The sequence below is a fragment of the Manis javanica genome, chromosome 17, assembly GCF_040802235.1.
Source record: "Manis javanica isolate MJ-LG chromosome 17, MJ_LKY, whole genome shotgun sequence".
Lineage (NCBI taxonomy): Eukaryota > Metazoa > Chordata > Mammalia > Pholidota > Manidae > Manis > Manis javanica.
In genome coordinates, this window is record NC_133172.1 from 60,892,699 (window position 1) to 60,910,325 (window position 17,627).

Sequence of the window (17,627 nt, forward strand, 5' to 3'; positions counted from 1 at the left end):
GCCCGTCTGGAGTGTTGCCGTAGCCCCACGCGGCGCCTTCATGTTGTTTGCTCAGTGCCTGCTCGGCTTTGTGCTGTGGTTTGGTGGGTGTGGAGGCCTGGGCTTGGTGTGGAGGCCACCACCCGGATGAGTTTAAGGAGTATGGTGGTAATCAGAGCGACCCCGTGTGTCATGTACTGTGCACCAAGTACTGTTGTAAGTTCTTTGCATCTGTATGTAATTCACGCCCCAGTGAATAAAATATGATTATTGTCTCCTCGTTATATTCGAGAAAAGTGAAGTCACTGTCCAAGGTCACTCAGCTAATAAATGGCAGAGCTGGCATGAGTCAGCTCCTCAGCCACGCCTGGGCTGCCGTCAGGTAGGAAGGACGATGGGGCCCGGCAGGCGGCACGCTGGGAGGAGCTCTGTTCCTCGCACTCAGCCTATGTTAGTAGCTCCTTGGGTCCTTGAATCTCTCTCTCACCTACGTTTTCTGTCCTGCAGTTGGCTACTGAAGGCATGGGACCAAGGGCCAAGGAGGTCTTATAAAGGGCCCTGTCAGCTGTTGACAGTGAATCAGGGGCACCCTTTGCATAGTTAGTTGGAGCATTTCTTTCCTACCTCACGGAGTTTGTGGAACAATCAGTACAAGCAATGGATGCTTAGAGAGAAATATAGTCAAGAGAATCCATTAAAACAAAGTAAAACTGAAGCTCCACTGTTTAACAGAAGGATGAATGCCCAGGACTGTGTATCAGGGCCCCACAGGGACGTTTTACATGGTCTTGCTGCAGCTTTTGGTGATAAGCTTGGAATATACATTTCCCAATTAATTGGAAATATGCAGAGTGTTACAGAAATGGAAGAAACTGTGCCCTCTGCCCCCAGCTCACTGCCCAGTAGGGGAGTTAGATATGTAATCTAAGAAAATAAATAGCAAAGGAAGGACTAAGGCAGATACATAGACAGCTGCTTTAAAGCCAGGGGAGGCCCAGCCAGCTCAGGCGGGGAGGGCGAGCATGAGGCTCGGAGGACTTCCTGGGGTCGAGCCCCACTGAGATCCTGCTCAGAAGTTATATTCGTGCACAAATGTGTCTTTCCAAGTTACACTGTACTGGCTGTGGGGGGTCCTGGAGACCACCCTCAGGCTTGGTGACTCACTAGGATTCACAGGGCTCAGAAGCTGTTTTCCTCGGTCACGGTTTAGTACAGTGCAAGGACACAGAGCAAAATCAGAGTGAAGACGGGGGAATGTGCAGGAAAGCCCGAGACCCCTCACCTAGTGCAGCCACCCGGGAGGCGCTCTGCTCCTCAGCACTGTCACAGCACATGTGGAGTGGGGACCACCAGGGAAGCTCACTGGAGACTCAGCGTCCAAGGGTTATTAGGGGCCGGTCACGTGGGCACCCTCTGCCTGAACAAACCAGGATTCCAAACACCCAGAAGGAAAGCAGATGTTTACCATAAACCACACTGCAGTTCACAGTTTAGGCACATCCCCTCTCAGGTCTTGGAAAGGTGGGAATCCTCCCCAAATCTGAGTTCCCAGATAGCAGCCAAGGACCAAGGCAGCCAGCAGACCTTCCCAAGGACCGTAGCCTCAGGCCTGCCGTGTTGACTCTTCTGTAAATCTTGGGCTGTGGCAGCTTCCACCCTTTCCCACACACATGCAGAGCACACCCACGCCGGAGAGCTGCTGTCTGTAGCCGCAGCTCCATTTGGAGCCCCCAAGTCTACCAGAGGCTGCAAGCAGAACGTACAGATCCTTGCAGCGTGTGGTTGTGCTCCAGACACGAACACGTCATGATAAATTGTATAATCAAACCAGTATGAGATTATAAAACTAAGATGTCACTACATTGTCTGAGTCATAATGCGAATGATTCTGCTGGTGTGTGTCTGTCAGCCATATTTTTAAATCAAGAAAGTTTTCACATACAATTTGTCTTTTCCCCTATAGCCGCCCATCATCAAAAATAGGAACAAATAGGGCTTTGAATTTCACAACTCATGGTGTGAATGATAACCGCAGTGAGGTAGCCCTAGAAATCTGGTTCTTGCTCTTCTTTTTATTTAAACAAAACTTGTAAGTAACTTTTATTATAAAGATAATGTATATTGTAGAAAATTTCAGAAGTACGGGAACACATGAACAATCCCCATTAGTTCTGTCACTTAGACATAAGTGTTTACTCTGTGGCTCCCCCGTGTGTCTCCCCCAGCTCCACCTTTTGCGTCCAACCAAGGAAAAATTCATGTGGGTTTTTAGGAGACCCTTCCCGTTACATCTTGCTGGAAATTTTAGAGGTGCAGCTTGGATGTGTATGCACCCTACCCACCTCAGGCCTTGGGCGGCGCTCAGCCAGGACTGATGGAACCATGTTTGGTCTTTGCAGGGTCGCCAAGAAGATGCCGAGGAGTACTTAGGCTTCATTCTAAATGGGCTTCATGAGGAAATGTTGAACCTGAAGAAACTTCTCTCACCAAATAACGAAAGTAGGTGACGGTGTGTTTGCTACAAAACCGTGTGAGAACATTTCTGTCAAAACTGTTTCTAAATGACTGTTACCTGTTGATGTACTGGGTTGCCCCTTGGCTTCCACCCCCAGCGGCCATTCGCCCAAGTCACTTTCTACTCATTTGGATATAATAACTCCAGTTAGGTTTACATTGCTTATTTTAGGTGCTATTGAGAATGTTCTACATGGAGAAGTCAAATTTATCCAGAACCTCTGCTTTTCTTCTGTCAACTTTTAATAGGAAAACGATCAAACATACAGAAAAGCTGAAGGAATGCGTTTGATGAATACCTGTGTGACTGCTGAGTTCTGCAGTTGCTAGTATGTTATCATTGTTCAGCTACCCATCCACATACTGCACGCACACTTTTCCTGAATGATTCAAAATTAAGTTGCAGACAACAGTTTAGTCCACCCCTCGGTGCCGAGCATGCATCTCCTGAGGATGAGGCTTCTGACCTACATGACCAGACACCTTACCACGTTGATAGACTCACCAGCCACGCAGTAATAGTCACTTTCCAGGCCCTGTTCAGACTGTTCCCAGTTGCGCCAGAATGTGCTAGGCCAGGGGGCCGGCAGGGTTGCCCAGGTCGCTTTTGTTCTTCGTGTAGGACATACCCTACTTCTGTTTTTAAAGCTACAACCGACAAATCTGTTAGGAGGCTGATGTAAAACCCTCTTTTATTTTTGTTTTTGCTGTTACTGTTGTAAATAGTAGCCTAAGCAGACTGTCTCCTTTTCAGAATTCACTGTTTCCAATGGACCCCAAAGCCACCCAGCGAGCGAAGAAGAGCGGGAAGAGCCGGGCGGAGGAAGTGAGGACGAGTGGGAGCAAGTGGGCCCCAGAAATAAGACGTCGGTCACTCGCCAGGCGGATTTTGTTCAGACCCCAATCACTGGCATTTTTGGTGGACACATCAGGTTTATGCTTTTCTGGAATAATGTGGTATTTGCTGTGTTCAGGGTTTTGCCATTTTGCTGAAGGGGAAAGCTGGTAGGCTTGTCCTAGGCCACAGTGGGCTCGGTGGCTTGCGTGCATGCTGCTGGGCCGTGCGTCTCGTGGCCCGCCACGGGGAGCGCCCCCCCCCACCACCTGCACTCAACGCTTTCAGGCCGGCTGCTCACAGCTAGGTCAGAGGAGGGAGTCGTGTCAGTCGACGTAATGTGTTTTGTTAAGAGAAGAAATTCATTTGTTTGATTGGAGGAATTGTAGGAACTGGAAAGACGGGTGTGGAGGGAGTCACTCTGACAGTAAGGCAGACACTGGCCCACAGGAGTACCTGGGCTCCTCCTGTCCCAGGTCCCTCGGACCAGCTGCTCTTTGCTTGTTCATGAAGCCCTCCTAAGAGGTTTTCAGTTATTTACATTAGAGCTGTTCATATCGCCATGACTTGGAGTTCATGAGAACTTGCTTAATTTCCAATGAGGTTCACTCCCCTGGAGCCTGAAGGCCCCTCCCTGGAACACGATCCCCCACTGGGGGCCACACAGCACAGCCTATGAGGGGGGTGGTTTTAGTGAGTCTTAGCCTTTCATTGTCCCAAGTGCTGTGTAACGAAAAGAAGGAGCACCCTTTTCGAGGCACCGAAAGTTAGTCCAGTCTCTCTGTGCTCTGAAATCATGGAGCACCTTTCAATAGGCTGAGAGCAGCCTGCCCCGACTCCCGGGCAGGGCTGCGTGCGGGGCTGGGGCAGAAGCCTCACATGTGGCGGTGTGACCTTGAACAAGTCGTTCCTGTGAGCCCGTGCAGGCCCCTTCCCATTCTGGGGTCTCCCGGCATCAGCCTCACCGGCAGGTGTGCTCTGGCGAGCGCCCAGCCCAACCGCTGCTGGGGTGACTTGTTTTTGCCAAATTCGGTTCCTTGGGACAGGGCCGTTTGGGGACTCACTTAGGGATGCGGGAAGAGTCAGCGGACAGCCCAGATGGACGCAGTGTGAGCACGGCAGGAATACCGAAATTGCAAGGCCGCTGGATCCAAAGACCCCACATTTGAGTGTAACCAGTGGGAGAAACCAGAATCCACTTTGGAGACACTTCAGCTCTGTCGCATGGCCCTGCTGCAGCCCCTAGCCTCAGCCTCTGTGGCCTTTTTGTGTTGAAATTGGTTCTTTCTTTTTGAAAAACGGTAGGACAAAACAGAGTTACTTCTTATAACTGAAGAACTTCTTTTCTGTGTAGAGTGGCCACTGTGAAGCGTTATGCAGACCCTGTAAGGTTTTCTAAAATTCGCCCTCTGAGTGGTTTGTCACTGTCCCCAGGAAGACCAGTACCTTTCTCCACCGTTTCCCTGGGAACTTTAATAAAATCCAGGCCTTGACTCAAGAGCACCACTTGGGGATTTCTATGCCAGCTTTAATTACTGCATTTCCCACCGCTGCTCTTCAGCGCTGAGGAGACGGTGGCCCCATGGGGGTCATGCTCAGCAGGGGCACAGGGACGCCCCCTGAGGCTGGGCAGGAAGCCGTACTCGAGCCCACATCCAGGTGCAAGGCGCTTTCCCTGCGCTTCTCGGCTTCGGCTCGTCAAGTCCGAGTACCCACACCCGCTTTATTCTGCTAATAAACTGGGTTACTCAGAAGTAGAATCCCTTGTTGAACTCCTCAAATGTTTCCTCGCTGAGGCTAAGTGAGAGATGGGACAAACACACAGTTTTTACTCAGAAAATGTTAGAATAAGAAAAATGAAATGAAAAACCAGCTAAGAAAACAAAGTTACGTCGGCACCTTCTTGAGGGCGGTGCTGTGCCCTGGATGCCTGCGTGTTTCTGTAACACATACCCTGCTCCTCTTCTTTTAAAAGTTGTTTTAACGGGAAAATGCCATTAAAATACTCCATTTACCTTGGGATTTCCTCTATTTTATTAGACCAGGGTGTGATACTTTGGGAAAATGAAAAGTGTTAGCATTTTGAGGCTAAAGCAAGCTAGGCGTAGGCACACTGTTGACTGGTGCATTAAATAAAGTGTGGAATCGAGGTGCAGGAGTTTGGAAGATGAAATAGGTTTTTTTCCAGAGCACTTGAGCTGGGAAAATTATCAACTGGTGAATTTAGTTGCTAGAAATACTTAGGAGGTGATCTCCAGCAGAATTATTTTTAAAATTCAGTTGTGTGTGTAATTTTGATTTCCTGTTCTCTCTGAACTTCTGAAAGTAAAATTGAACAATCTTGCTTTCAGGGTTTATTCCTCTTTTCCTAGTGTATGACCTTCCTTTGCCTGAAGGGGAGGGGGGAAGGTGTGGTCTCTTAGATTTTTTGTTTTTGTTTTCAATTCTTAGGTCTGTGGTTTACCAGCAGAGTTCAAAAGAATCTGCCACTTTGCAGCCATTTTTCACGTTGCAGTTGGATATCCAGTCTGACAAGATACGTACAGTGCAGGATGCACTGGAAAGCTTGGTGGCAAGAGAGTCTGTCCAAGGTTACACCACAAAAACCAAACAAGAGGTATATTCACAGCTGATCCTGAACTTCGGTGCTGAGGCCCTCTGGCGTGGTGGGAGGAACACAGGTTCAGGATGCGGAGAAGTGAATTTGAGTTCTGCTTATTAAATCGGTTGCTTAACTGTTTTGGACGGAAAGTTTCCACAGCTTTAAATGAAGTAGTTGAAACAGGAGCCTAACAACCTCCTTTCGCTCTTAGTTATGGAGCGTAGGTAACAGTGACCTTTTAGACTCATTGTCCCGAGCTGCATTTTCTGGCAATCTAATCACGATCTTGCAGAATCAGTACTGTCCCTAATAGAGGCTGAATAGCTTGCTTACATTCCTGATGCCATGGAGCACAATTTCATGAGATTAAGATAGAAAAGAGATTCTAAACACGTCTGTTGTGCATTTGATTGTAGACGGTCAAGGACACTGAAGAGTAGGACTGTAACTTCTCTGATTTGATCGAAAAAGATGACGAGTCTTCGAGTCTTTCAGTCAGTCTACAGGAGTCCAGAGAAGCTGGCGGTGGCTCAGTGCAGCGGCCTACCTGTCAGCTCAGTCAGGGGGGGAGCTTACCCGTGCTCTGTGCAGGTGTATCTCCTCTGCAGCTGAGGATGTCTCCTCCATTGCCCAAATGGTGGCAGTAATTCCTGAAACTATGTTGGAGAGATGAGTGCAGGCTCATTGTGGGCAGCATGTTTTTGAACAGTTCATAGTATTCCTGTAAAGTCTGATTTAAATAACAGGCAGTGTGTGATGGCTCCAAGGGGAATAAAGACACCCCGATGTGAAAAAGCCGTCAGCATCTCGCAGGGTTCCCCTCGCCTCGGAACACGTGTTCCAAGTGAAAAAGACCAGAGGTAGGAGGTGGGGACTTGTAACTCACCTGGGGTCTCCTGCTCTGTGTTGCCCAAGGCAGCTTCGGGAGATCAGGTAGTTGTGCCTAGTCCTCCACCATATTTTCTGACTTGCTTCTCATGAGTAATTTTGTTTAATAAATAAAAGTGATAGGAGCCAGAGACAGAATCTTGGCAGCTGGATTCTGTGAGTAAGTGAATAAATTAAGGGCCTTGCGGTGGAATGAAATGGCAGGGGTGTTGCTGTCGGGGGGCTGGTTGAGGGGGCTGAGTCGTGCGCGTGGCCGTGGGCAGGACTCGTTCTGGCGCAGCCTCGGAGGTGGAACAGGGCCGTGCTGTTCGAGCTTGACAGCCGTGGCAGCGAGTCTCAGGAAGAGCGGGGACCAGGGAGGGAGGTCTGTTTGAGAAAGGAAGATTTTGGAAAGCTTGAGCGGGGATATCTGTAAAGAGCAAACTGACACATTTTCTGGAATGTTTTTAAAATACCAAGTTTAATTTTATTTTATTTTTAGGTCATAAGTATTTTTGGGGGGTGGGGTGGGGGAAACACACCAAGGGCTGCAGGAAAGTATGATTACACAGGATGTTTGTTATATGGAAAAGGTCTGGTTTTGTTGGGTGATAAGAAAGTGTACCTCAGTTTGACTGGTAACCCAGTCCCACATTTAACAATTTCAGATTAGCTGCTTAATGGTCTGAAAGTCTCAGGTTGGTCATCGGCTGCTGGCCCTGAGAAGCACCCCCCAGGTGCCCCAGTCCGACTCTCGGTTCTCGGTGCGGAAGCCAGGGTCTCACCAGAACCCCTACTTGTAGCTTAAGCTTAGCCACCTTTTCATTCACTCCCAAATTCTTGTTGGGTATAGAGACACTAGAGTGGGTGGGAATATAGAGAAGTCTGGGCTTCTAATTTAGGGTGGAAGACAGGCACGGAAGGGTCTGTAAGCTTAGTGAACCCTGAGTGGTGACTCCTGAGCTTGCTTCCCAGAAGCCCGAGTCCCGCAGATACCTTCACCCAGGTGCCTGTGGACTTCCCCAGAAGCTTTCCTGGTGTTTCATGTATGCTGCTGTCCTTTGGACTGTTACCGTAACAAGTATTTCTACCAATATATTCTTCATATAAATTAAGGAAGCATCAAATAATTTATAAATACAGTTAATAAAGGGATTAAGCATTGTTTGGGAAGATGCATTTTAATAAAGGGCATTTTAATAATTGATTAGACCTGTGAAAGTACTTAAGGGACATAAATTGATGAAACAAATTATTATAAAACTAGTAAATGGTTTTCAGTTCTTTAAAACATCTAATTCAAGAAACACATTGGCCTCAGTTTTGTCAGTGCTGAGAGATTAAAAAAAAACAAGTTAATACATCCGTATTTCAAAGTACAATGGGTTAGTTTTTAATTTTGATGACAATTCATCATCAGTGCCACAGAGCAGAGGTTCTTAACCTGGAGGTCACAGCTGGGCTCGGCCCCAGGGGGTCCTCTGCAGCTGTGTTTATAGGATCCGTGCACTTGCCTAAGAAGAGTGTCCGTAGCTCTTGGGGGCCCCGTGACCTCGGGAAGCTGGAGGAGCGCTGCTGTGGGGCTCCTGCTGTGTGGCAGGAGGCGATGGCCGCTGCTGTGCGCTTTGTGCCTAGGTCGAGATAAGTCGAAGGGTGACTCTGGAAAAACTCCCTCCTGTTCTCGTGCTGCACCTGAAGCGGTTTGTTTATGAGAAGACGGGTGGATGTCAGAAGCTTATAAAAAATATCGAATATCCTGTGGACTTGGAAATAAGTAAAGGTAATGAATCCATAAAGCGATAACACTCCTAGAAAGCAATGAGTTTGATGCTTTGGCATTTCTACATGATGGCAAGATTAAGGAACTTTTATTACATGCTTTTTGTTGTAAATTTCTTGACTTTTAATAGACCTTTTTATTAAGATTCTCACCAAAGTGGCTTTTTTAACAGTAAAGGCAAAAATGAATAAAGTATATTATATAATCTTACTAGATGAGAAAAATAGGTTTTGTCCATCAAAATGAGCATTATTTTTCTATAAATATTTTATGATACAAAATAATTCTCCTTACACTAACTATTAAGAACTGTAGGCCAGCCTGGACTTCGTAGCGAGTTGAGAATGTTTCCCACTGGCCACGGGGGTTGGTCCAACCTCTGGTTGCAGTGCCCTGCAGGTGAGGTGCCATCTGTGGTTCTCTCAGCCTCAGGCCCGTCAGGCAGTGGGCTCAGCAGCATCAGGTCCCAGTGGAAGGTGTTCTGCTGAAAGTGCAGCTTGAAGGAAAGCTTTCCTTGGAAGCTTCAGAGTTAGTGAAAAATGTATTGTGCAATACTGAAGCTTGGTTGGGAACACGGCAGGCTAGAGGTGATTCTAAACCACCAGGTGTCTGGAAAACAGAAAAGAGGATGTGGATGCCACCCCTGGGTCTTGCAGAGGAATCACCCTGTTGCCCGCCCCCCTCCCGCCCCACACACACCCCATATAGCACACCCACACCCACTGCCCCCTGGCGAGGGACCTGGCCCTGGTGGGGCTGGCTCACCACCCCAGCAACACCGCATGTCCCGCAGCCTTGGCCTCCGGTGCTGGCTGTCCTGCTGCCCTGTCTGCCCCCTGCGCTGGCGTCCTGTTCATCCCGTCTCCACGCTGCAGCTGCGTGTTCATCCCGTCTCCATGCTGCAGCTGCGTCATCGCTGCCAACATGCTTTCCTGACCCATTTGAGGACCAGAAAGAGAAGAGAGGCCCGCTGAGACTCACTGCGCTGCCAGCCCCCTTTTGCCTTGGCTGTCAGGGCACACACAGCACACACTGAGTGCGCGCTCATGCGGCTTCCCGCACCCCCAAGTCAGCTGTCTGGGTGGACTTGGGTCGTGGTCTATCCTGATTTCATTTGCATATCTTTTCTTGCTTATTACATGTGTCTTCATACCAACTGCCACCCCCAGTGCTTTCTAGAAAGACAAATACTGAACGAGGACAAGACGACGTAGCTCGGGCTGTGGGGGTGGGGAGTAGAGGAGGAACCCTAAGTGGCTGCCAGGGCCAGTGCCCCTGCAGATGAAGCTTCCAGGCATCCGGGCACAGCTTGTGCAGGGGGCCGGAGGCTGTGGACGGCCCGGGGGACTGTTGCCCCTTGGGAGAGCTCGCCTTCCTGCACCTAACGGGCTTTGTGCTCTGGCTCATGTATGAACACGGTAGCTCTCGGGTTTTCCAGGGCTGTTTCTTATGTTTAAGTAGGCAGCTTTTTTCTTTTCCTTTTTTTTTTTTTAACATCTGCTTTTAAGGGGTTTATAGCATGAGCTCAATAGGCTCAGTTTATTATAGCTCGTATTTCTTTAAGTATATTCCAGTGCTGCACAACTGATTGCCCTCACTGGTCAGGTTTTATGCGGGGAAACGGACGGAGTTTTGTCTTCTGGGTCGCTGGGTGGTTTGCTTGAGTGGAGACAGTCGTTAGCCCTTTGACTCTGTTATTCTGAACCTTTCTGTAAGTGCTTTCACAGAGTGGAGCTGTTGATGTTTTGTTTTTCAGAACTGCTTTCTCCGGGAGTTAAAAATAAGAATTTTAAATGCCACAGAACCTATAGGCTATTTGCAGGTAAGTAAATTTTTGTACCATTGTTTCCTTATTAAAGCAATGGTAAAATGGTTTATATGTAGGCTCAGTTTTGCTGTAATGCCGCTTTACACAGAATAGATCTCTCGGTTGGTGTCCCTGTGGGCTTTGTAAGTCAGAAAGTTGTTTGAAGATGTGTGCTTTACCTGAAGTTCAGTGCTTGAAATTCGACAGAATATCCTCCCATCTCAGCCACGTAGGACCTCATTTAACACTTAACACCGTGCTTTCCATCTTTGAGTCCGAGCAGTGAGTTTAGGCTGACGGGCCCCTGGTCTGTCACGTGGCCTCGCACTGCTGCCTTTGTGGTACCTGTGGAAGGTGGTCCGTCAGAGTGGCCGTGACGCCAGTCACCCAGCTAGGCTGGCGGAGAGCATCCCCGGCTGGCCTTCTGCTGGCTGCCCCTCCGCAGGGTGCCGTCAGGTGTACAGGAGAAGGTGCCTGAGCTCACGCAGGCTCTTGGCTACCAGACTCCTCAGTCAGTCTGGGAATCCTCACCCAGTCCCAGAACTGGGGGGGCCCGAGGACCCCTTACCCTCCTGGGCTGGGGCTTCCTGCTGTGCCAGTTTGTCTAACGCTCCGTCTGTCCTTCCTCCGTACTCCTTTCTCTCTTATATGCCTGTGAGGCTTTATATCACTTTTAACAGTTGCCATGTACAACAATGTGTTTGCTTTCTGACCCTTTTTATTAGAATCTTCTAATTTCTCTGTCATCCCTCCTTTTGTGTTGCCTTTGGTGAGCCTGTTTGTGATTTAAAATAACACCGCTTTTTGCTGACCCTCACACATACCTTTCGACTAGGTACCTCTTGTATAGCACCTCATTTATTCCTCACAGCTGACCTGAGAAAGATGTGGTAGTATCCCCGTGTTATGAAAGAAAAATGCGTAACGCAAAGAGGAGCATTCCTCGCTCTGAGACCCGAGTGGCCTAGAGTCCTCTGCCTGCAGTCCACTGCTGAGGGGTTCTGGGAAGCTGGGTGGGCCCCGGTCGGTGGGCAGAGCCTCTCTACCGCATGGGAAGGGCTGTGGCCCAGTCAGCTCTTTGTTCCTATCAGGCACTATTCTTTTGGACTTTCTCTTCTCCCCCAGGGCCCCTCCCAGCAGTCTGGGGCCCTGATACGGTGGCGATGGGCACCTTGCTGTTGTGCGTGTGTCCAGCCCTTTCCTTGCCCTGCCTTGGGATGGATGCTCTGCAGCCCAACTCGGAGCCCAGAGGAGCCTCGGGGTCTGGCCTGGCTCCCTGGAGCTTTGCACTGGGGTCCCAGCGGGTGGTGAGGTGTTTCTTTGCCACCTCCCTGCAGCCCTCTGCCTTGTAGAACTTTGAGGTGAGGCTGATGATCAAGGGCAAGGTTTAAGGATTCGTCTCCTGGTCAAGAGGCCCTGGTGTGAGTCACACTGCCCAGCCGCCATGGCCCAGCAGTTGTGTCCTCTGAGCCCCTAGTGTGGAGGCTCCTTGTGCAGAGCTGAGGGATCCGTAGTGACTAAAGCCCAAGACTGTCCTCTAACTAGCCAAGGTCCCTGGCCCCGAGTGGATTCAGTCCTCCCCAGGAGTGACAGCTGCTGGTGGAGCCTGGTGATATTCCAGCTTATTTGTTGCTGAAATTTCCTACCAGCTAGGTGGTGTGCCTCTTCAAGTGCCCGTCCCTTATGCAAGTGATGGTGGCACACAGCTTACCCCAGCCGCACTGCCTTCTCCCCAGAATTTCACTAGAGGCCATTTCCTCACCCAGGTTCATGTCTGCCGCTGCTGGGCCACCCCTTGCCCCCTCGCCCTCCAAGGGGCTGCATGCTTCCACTGGCTGTCCCGTATTGGCTTCATTTTATCTTCAGTGGTTGTATGTTTTAGGCCTTGAATTAAGGCTTCTTGGTTGAATTACAGGACTTTTTAAAAGTAAATAATAACTGAAATTTTTTTCTGCTAAAGCACTGTTATAGAAAGATCAGAAAGTTTTTTAAAAGATAAAGAGTAATGACTAGTGCCAACTCTGTGGGGCTGCTCTATGGCACACAATCGGACAGCCCAGGTGACAGTCCTGGTGTCCCACAGGGTGGGTGCTGTCACTCCTCATCAATGGCGAGCCCCAGAGAACCTGGGATTCTCATTTTGTCAGGTAACATAAGCACATTCTTACATCAGCAAGCACCGTCACCTATTCCCTGGAAAAATTCATCTTACTGTAATAGAATTCGTTCATCTTTCGTTCAAGTGTGTGTATTTAGGTTTCTCCATTTTCTCACTGTTACGAAAAATCTTTGTCCAAGGTCCAGATAATCTCTTTTAGAATAGTCTGGAAATAGAGTTGGCTAGGCCAAGGGCACGGATGTTTCTAGATCTCTGGGTGCATATTCCCAGATGTGGATTCATTTGTACGGTGGACGGTTCTGTACGAGTGTTTTCCACGATCTACTTTCCAGTTTGAAACAGGAAAGTGAAAGTGGTTGATGAGCCCCCCCAAATGGCTGACAAATGGGACAGCCCCATTTAACTGGCATTTCTTCTGTTCGTGAGGTATTGAGCATCTTAAAAACTTGTGAAGATGTGTAACTTCATTGTAAATTGCTCAAGGTTTTTGACTTCTAATAGCATTGCTTTGTATGGTTAAAGTTCTCTGTCCCACCTACTCTGGTGAACTGTCTCCCAAGAAAGGTGGGTGTGCGGAGGGTTGGGGTGCCCCCCGCTGGGCTGCAGTCCACTCTGATGGCTCGCTTGGGCCTCTCTTCCAGTGGTCTACCATCACGGCAGCAGTGCGACGGGCGGCCACTACACCACAGATGTCTTCCAGATCGGCCTGAACGGCTGGCTGCGCATCGACGACCAGACGGTCAAGGTGATTCACCAGTACCAGGTGGTGAAGCCCACCGCCGAGCGCACAGCCTACCTCCTGTACTACCGCCGCGTGGACCTCCTGTGACGCGCGCCATGTGCCCGCGCTGCCCGCAGAGCACCGCCTCTCACCGATTTCCTCCCTCTCTTAGCGGTTCCTTAGAGAGAAACTCTTGCTCCCTTTTGAAAAAATGGGCTAGAATGGAAAGGAGACGCCTTGGGGTTTGTGTGCAGCGTAGTTCGTGTTGACTTCTAACTTCCAAATCAAAATCATTTGGTTGAAACAGACCATCAGTTGATTTAAGAAAATCCACAAAAACCCATATATCTGAAATAATGCTGATTCCTGAGTTAAGAAGGGGGACTTGTGTTTGATTCCCAGTCTAATTGCTTGTAGAGTAAATCCTGCACCAGCAACACTTGTAAATTTGTGAAGATGAATTTTATCTTTCCTTAAAAAATGAATTTTTTAATCCATCACTCCTTCCTCCCCCACCCTTTAGTTTTTGATAAATGATAAAATGAGCCAGTTATCAGAGAAGAAATAGTTCTTTGAAGAAAACATAAAAAATGAGTTGCTGGTTCCTAACAGGAAAAATACATTTCAATAATTGTGCGGTGAGAAACTGCTTACATACACACTGCAGATCAAATATTTGGAGTTAAGGTGTTAGTTCACATAGATGGGTGACTGTAACTTTATTGCTGTTAAAAGATTTCAAATTGCATTCGTGCTTCTGTGTGCACATAATGGAAAATGGGCAAAACAGTGAAGACTGACCTCTCAAGTCCGCCATGTTTAATTCTGCTGTCTGCTCTCCTGTCGCGCTGCGTCTCCACTCGTACACAGGTTAGTGATATCTAGGAGTATAAAGTTGTCGCCCATCAATAAAAATCACAGAGTTGGTTTAAAGCTGTGTGTGGTGTCTCTTTGGCGTGAGTGCCTTTTGCGGTGACGAGTCAGGCGGGCAGGGTGGCACTTCCAGAGTTAAACGGAGCCCTTCAAGCAGCCCAGCGCGCTGTGAAAGCTGAACCAGGACTCTGGTCATGTTCGTCTGGTATTTCCAAAGTTAGTAACTATGGTGTTGTGGGTGAATGGGTGTTCTTTGAATCTTCAAATAGCAGAGAAGGAGAGGAGGTGAACTCTCATTCGATGTTTCTGCCCCTGGATTGTTCAGTGTTGCTGAAGTGGTGGGTCTCGGTCATGGCTGAGCATCCTTCTGATCGCCTGCTGCTGGAGTGGCTTAGCAGCACCTCTGGGCACTGCCTGCGGGCTGTGGAAAGGACACCTGCCTGAACAGAAGAGGTGGAGAGGAGCGACGACGTGTGATGAGGCCACCCCCGTGGTTCCTGTGCCTCTGGTGGCCCAGTTTCAGGCCCCACACAACTTATAGTAACACACGGGGACCCTTGAGAACTGGGTTTGCTGGCCCAAGACTTTTTCCCCAGGCTGCTCCTCTTGGCATCTGGTGTTCCTGGTCATAGCCTTGTGCCACTCCTGGGTTCAGAGCTTGCTTACTGAATTATGGTATTAGCACTGGCCTCTTAGCCTACCTACCTGTTGTTAGCCTTCTCCGATTTGGCTGACTTACAAGTCACATAATTGGCTTCTCATCAAAATAGCATACAATCCTTATGGAAAGCATGGCATCTGGAAACCAGATTAACATGGGGAGAAGCAACCCACACCAGCAATAACCCAGCCAAAGATGAAATGAACTGTTCTGAAGCACCTCACTGGTTCTGGGTGTGGCATTGGAATCCAGGTTGGGTCCCTTCCGCACGAATTGCCTAACCTGGCCCCCGTAACTGGTGCTGGTCCATTCAGCCCCAGCAAGGAGAAGTGGCTCTGTTCCTAACCTGTCCCCGGTGAGTCCGAGGGCTGCTCAAGAGCAAGGCCCTGTGGCCTGGGAATGCTTTTCACAGGGATCTGGAGCAGGCCAGAGGGCATTGCTGTGGGTACACCACCCTGCTTCCAAACCTTGAAACACATCCTGTGTATTTAGATGAGAACAATTACCCTCAGATACCACTCAGGGGTTCCTATATAATACAGTCTTTTAAGTAGCTAAGGTATGTATTTCGTCAGTTGCAAAATAATGTTGGGAAAATCTCAAGTGTCTTTCAAGAGTGGTAGAGATGAGTTAAGTCCAGAGAGACATTAGGATGTCCTGGTCAAGTGTAACATGTAATGACACTGCATTCGCTCAAGGTTGCTGTGTGTGGTGGCACCTGGACTTTTTCCTTTAGCTGGCGGGTAGCCCATAGGGCTCCCTTTACCCTTCGTGTATGTCATTTGTTGGAAGAGTGTGCATAACCCCGTACTACATAGGTCCCCCGATTGTATTTGTGACGAGATGAAACTGCCCAGTTTTGTTTGGCTTAATTGAATCAGCAATCCAGCTGCAGACAGAAAAGCAAAATAGGGAAGTGACAGAACATGTAGCAAGGGGGTGTCAGCCTGGAATTCAGAATAATCCCCATTTGGTCCTTGGAGTGGATTATTGGCCCGTGGATAGAGAACAAGGTCATTCTAGCAAATCCAGCATTTTTTAGGGTTCCCAGTGAACTGTGGGCCTGTCTCTATTACCTGTTCTTGAGAATTTGAACTCAAATAGTGTTCTGTGCTGCTGTGTTTAGTATTTTTATTGGTTTCTAGACCATTTCCCTTGTCATTTACACTTAGAACTTGGCCTGTTAACCTTGTTGGTGATATAAGTTTAGTGCTTTTTCCTTCACTAACATTTGACATGATAGGTGGCTTTTAAACCAACAGGAAATGCTAGGATATTGCTAGAAATATGTTCCAGGGAGATCTCTCTTTATGTGTGCATTATTACTAATGACTTGGAAATTCTCTTACAGGGAAGAGTGTAATGAAGTTTATCTGGTTGGTATATTTTTGCCCAATAGCCAAGAAAGTGCACCGGCCACTGTGGATTCCACTCATTGAAAATGCAGTCACGTCATCCCGTTTGGGGCCGTTGTTAAGCCGCCGGAGTGGCTCATGGCCCCATGCATCCTGCTTGCATTGTTCTGTCTTGTCCTTAGTGGAAATGATGGTTATCGCTCCCAGGCTGCTTGTCCTTGACCAGCCAACTGGTTAGAAAGCTAAGACTGCAGTCAAAGTCAGTTACTTTGGACTAACCAGATCGGCCACTGAGTTTAGTATTGTGCAGCCATCGGCCAACTTGCATCAGTAAGCCGTGCAGTGTGGACACGTCAGGCTACTGGTTGGTGTAGTCCATGAGGAGGGACAGAAGACCCAAAGCTTCTCTATTTCATTTCTGGCTCAAGAAAGAAAAATATCTCGTTGACTGTCCCCAGTGATGACAGGCTCCATTACCTTGATTTCCTGAGGGTCAGTGGACTTAGGAAACTAGATAAAATATGAGTATTTTAAAAATAGTCCACATTGAACAAGACCACCTGTTAAAGGCCAACTCTACACGTAATGTGTTTTTGCTTAAAAACCAATCATGGTGAATTGCCAAGCAGGCACAGCTTTTCCTCATCCAAGGTTTTCTCTTCCAAGGACTTGCTCCTTTATTTAGTGTTGTTACTCATCTGCTGGACTGACCATTCCCATCTTTTATTTATGCCTTTTGGAGAAAAATGTATTTGCATGGAAAATGAAAATCACCTCGTAGGCCAGCTTCCCCTCTTGGTGATGGTTTGTTCTTTAAAGGAACCAGTGAGTCGCTGGCTCCCCCCTTCTCATTTCCACTCTCACCCACCCACCCCTCACCGGAAAAAAGGATACGTTGTTCCGTGAGTGTGTGTGGGTTTCTTTAATGGGATTCAAGTTGTCAGTGTATTTCTCACTTGTACTCACGTTTTGTTTCTCAGACATGCCTTGTCTCCTCATATTGATCATGATTAGGGATTTGCTAAGCGCTGATTTGCCGGACACAATAGCATTTTGTCTTCCCTTGGAAACAACTGGAAGGTAGGCTTCTAAATCGCTGCCATTGCATTAAAGGAAATGTACCCAATCCCAGCTGCTGTGCTGTCTATGAAGTATTTTGTTTCGGCTCTTAAGATTTCATACCCAACGATATTATCGAACATATTTTCATTTTTTATAAACTGCATTTTCTCTGATTCCCATTTAAGTGCTTGCCCTTTGTCTTATCATTCATTGGGAAAGTAATAATTGTTTTCTAACAAGTATTAGGGCAGCTTCATTTATTCTACTGTCTCAGACCAATAAAAATAAGTGTGCATTTCAAAGAGTTCCTGGATGGGCTTTCCTAGGACTGCCTGTGAGTGTCTGCACATTTGGGACCCAGAGAAACTTCAACCCTGTGGTTTGGTTTTGGCCTTTGTTGTTGTTAAGTAAGTAGAAGATTTTTTAAAACAAACACCTTAGCCCATTCGGAG

The 17,627-nt window shown here is 48.1% G+C and overlaps 1 protein-coding gene across 1 annotated transcript in view; it reads left to right on the top strand.

Annotated features, from left to right (window-relative positions):
• USP10 (ubiquitin specific peptidase 10) overlaps window positions 1-14,157 on the top strand; it is a 60,676-nt gene extending 46,519 nt beyond the window's left edge. Inside the window, exons 9-14 of the mRNA XM_036993761.2 lie at window positions 2,379-2,478; window positions 3,248-3,425; window positions 5,780-5,945; window positions 8,433-8,577; window positions 10,334-10,399; window positions 13,145-14,157. Coding sequence (XP_036849656.2) covers window positions 2,379-2,478; window positions 3,248-3,425; window positions 5,780-5,945; window positions 8,433-8,577; window positions 10,334-10,399; window positions 13,145-13,332 — 843 coding nt within the window. The 3' untranslated portion in view covers window positions 13,333-14,157. The remainder of the gene's footprint in view (window positions 1-2,378; window positions 2,479-3,247; window positions 3,426-5,779; window positions 5,946-8,432; window positions 8,578-10,333; window positions 10,400-13,144) is intronic.
• Window positions 14,158-17,627: the final 3,470 nt, after the last annotated feature.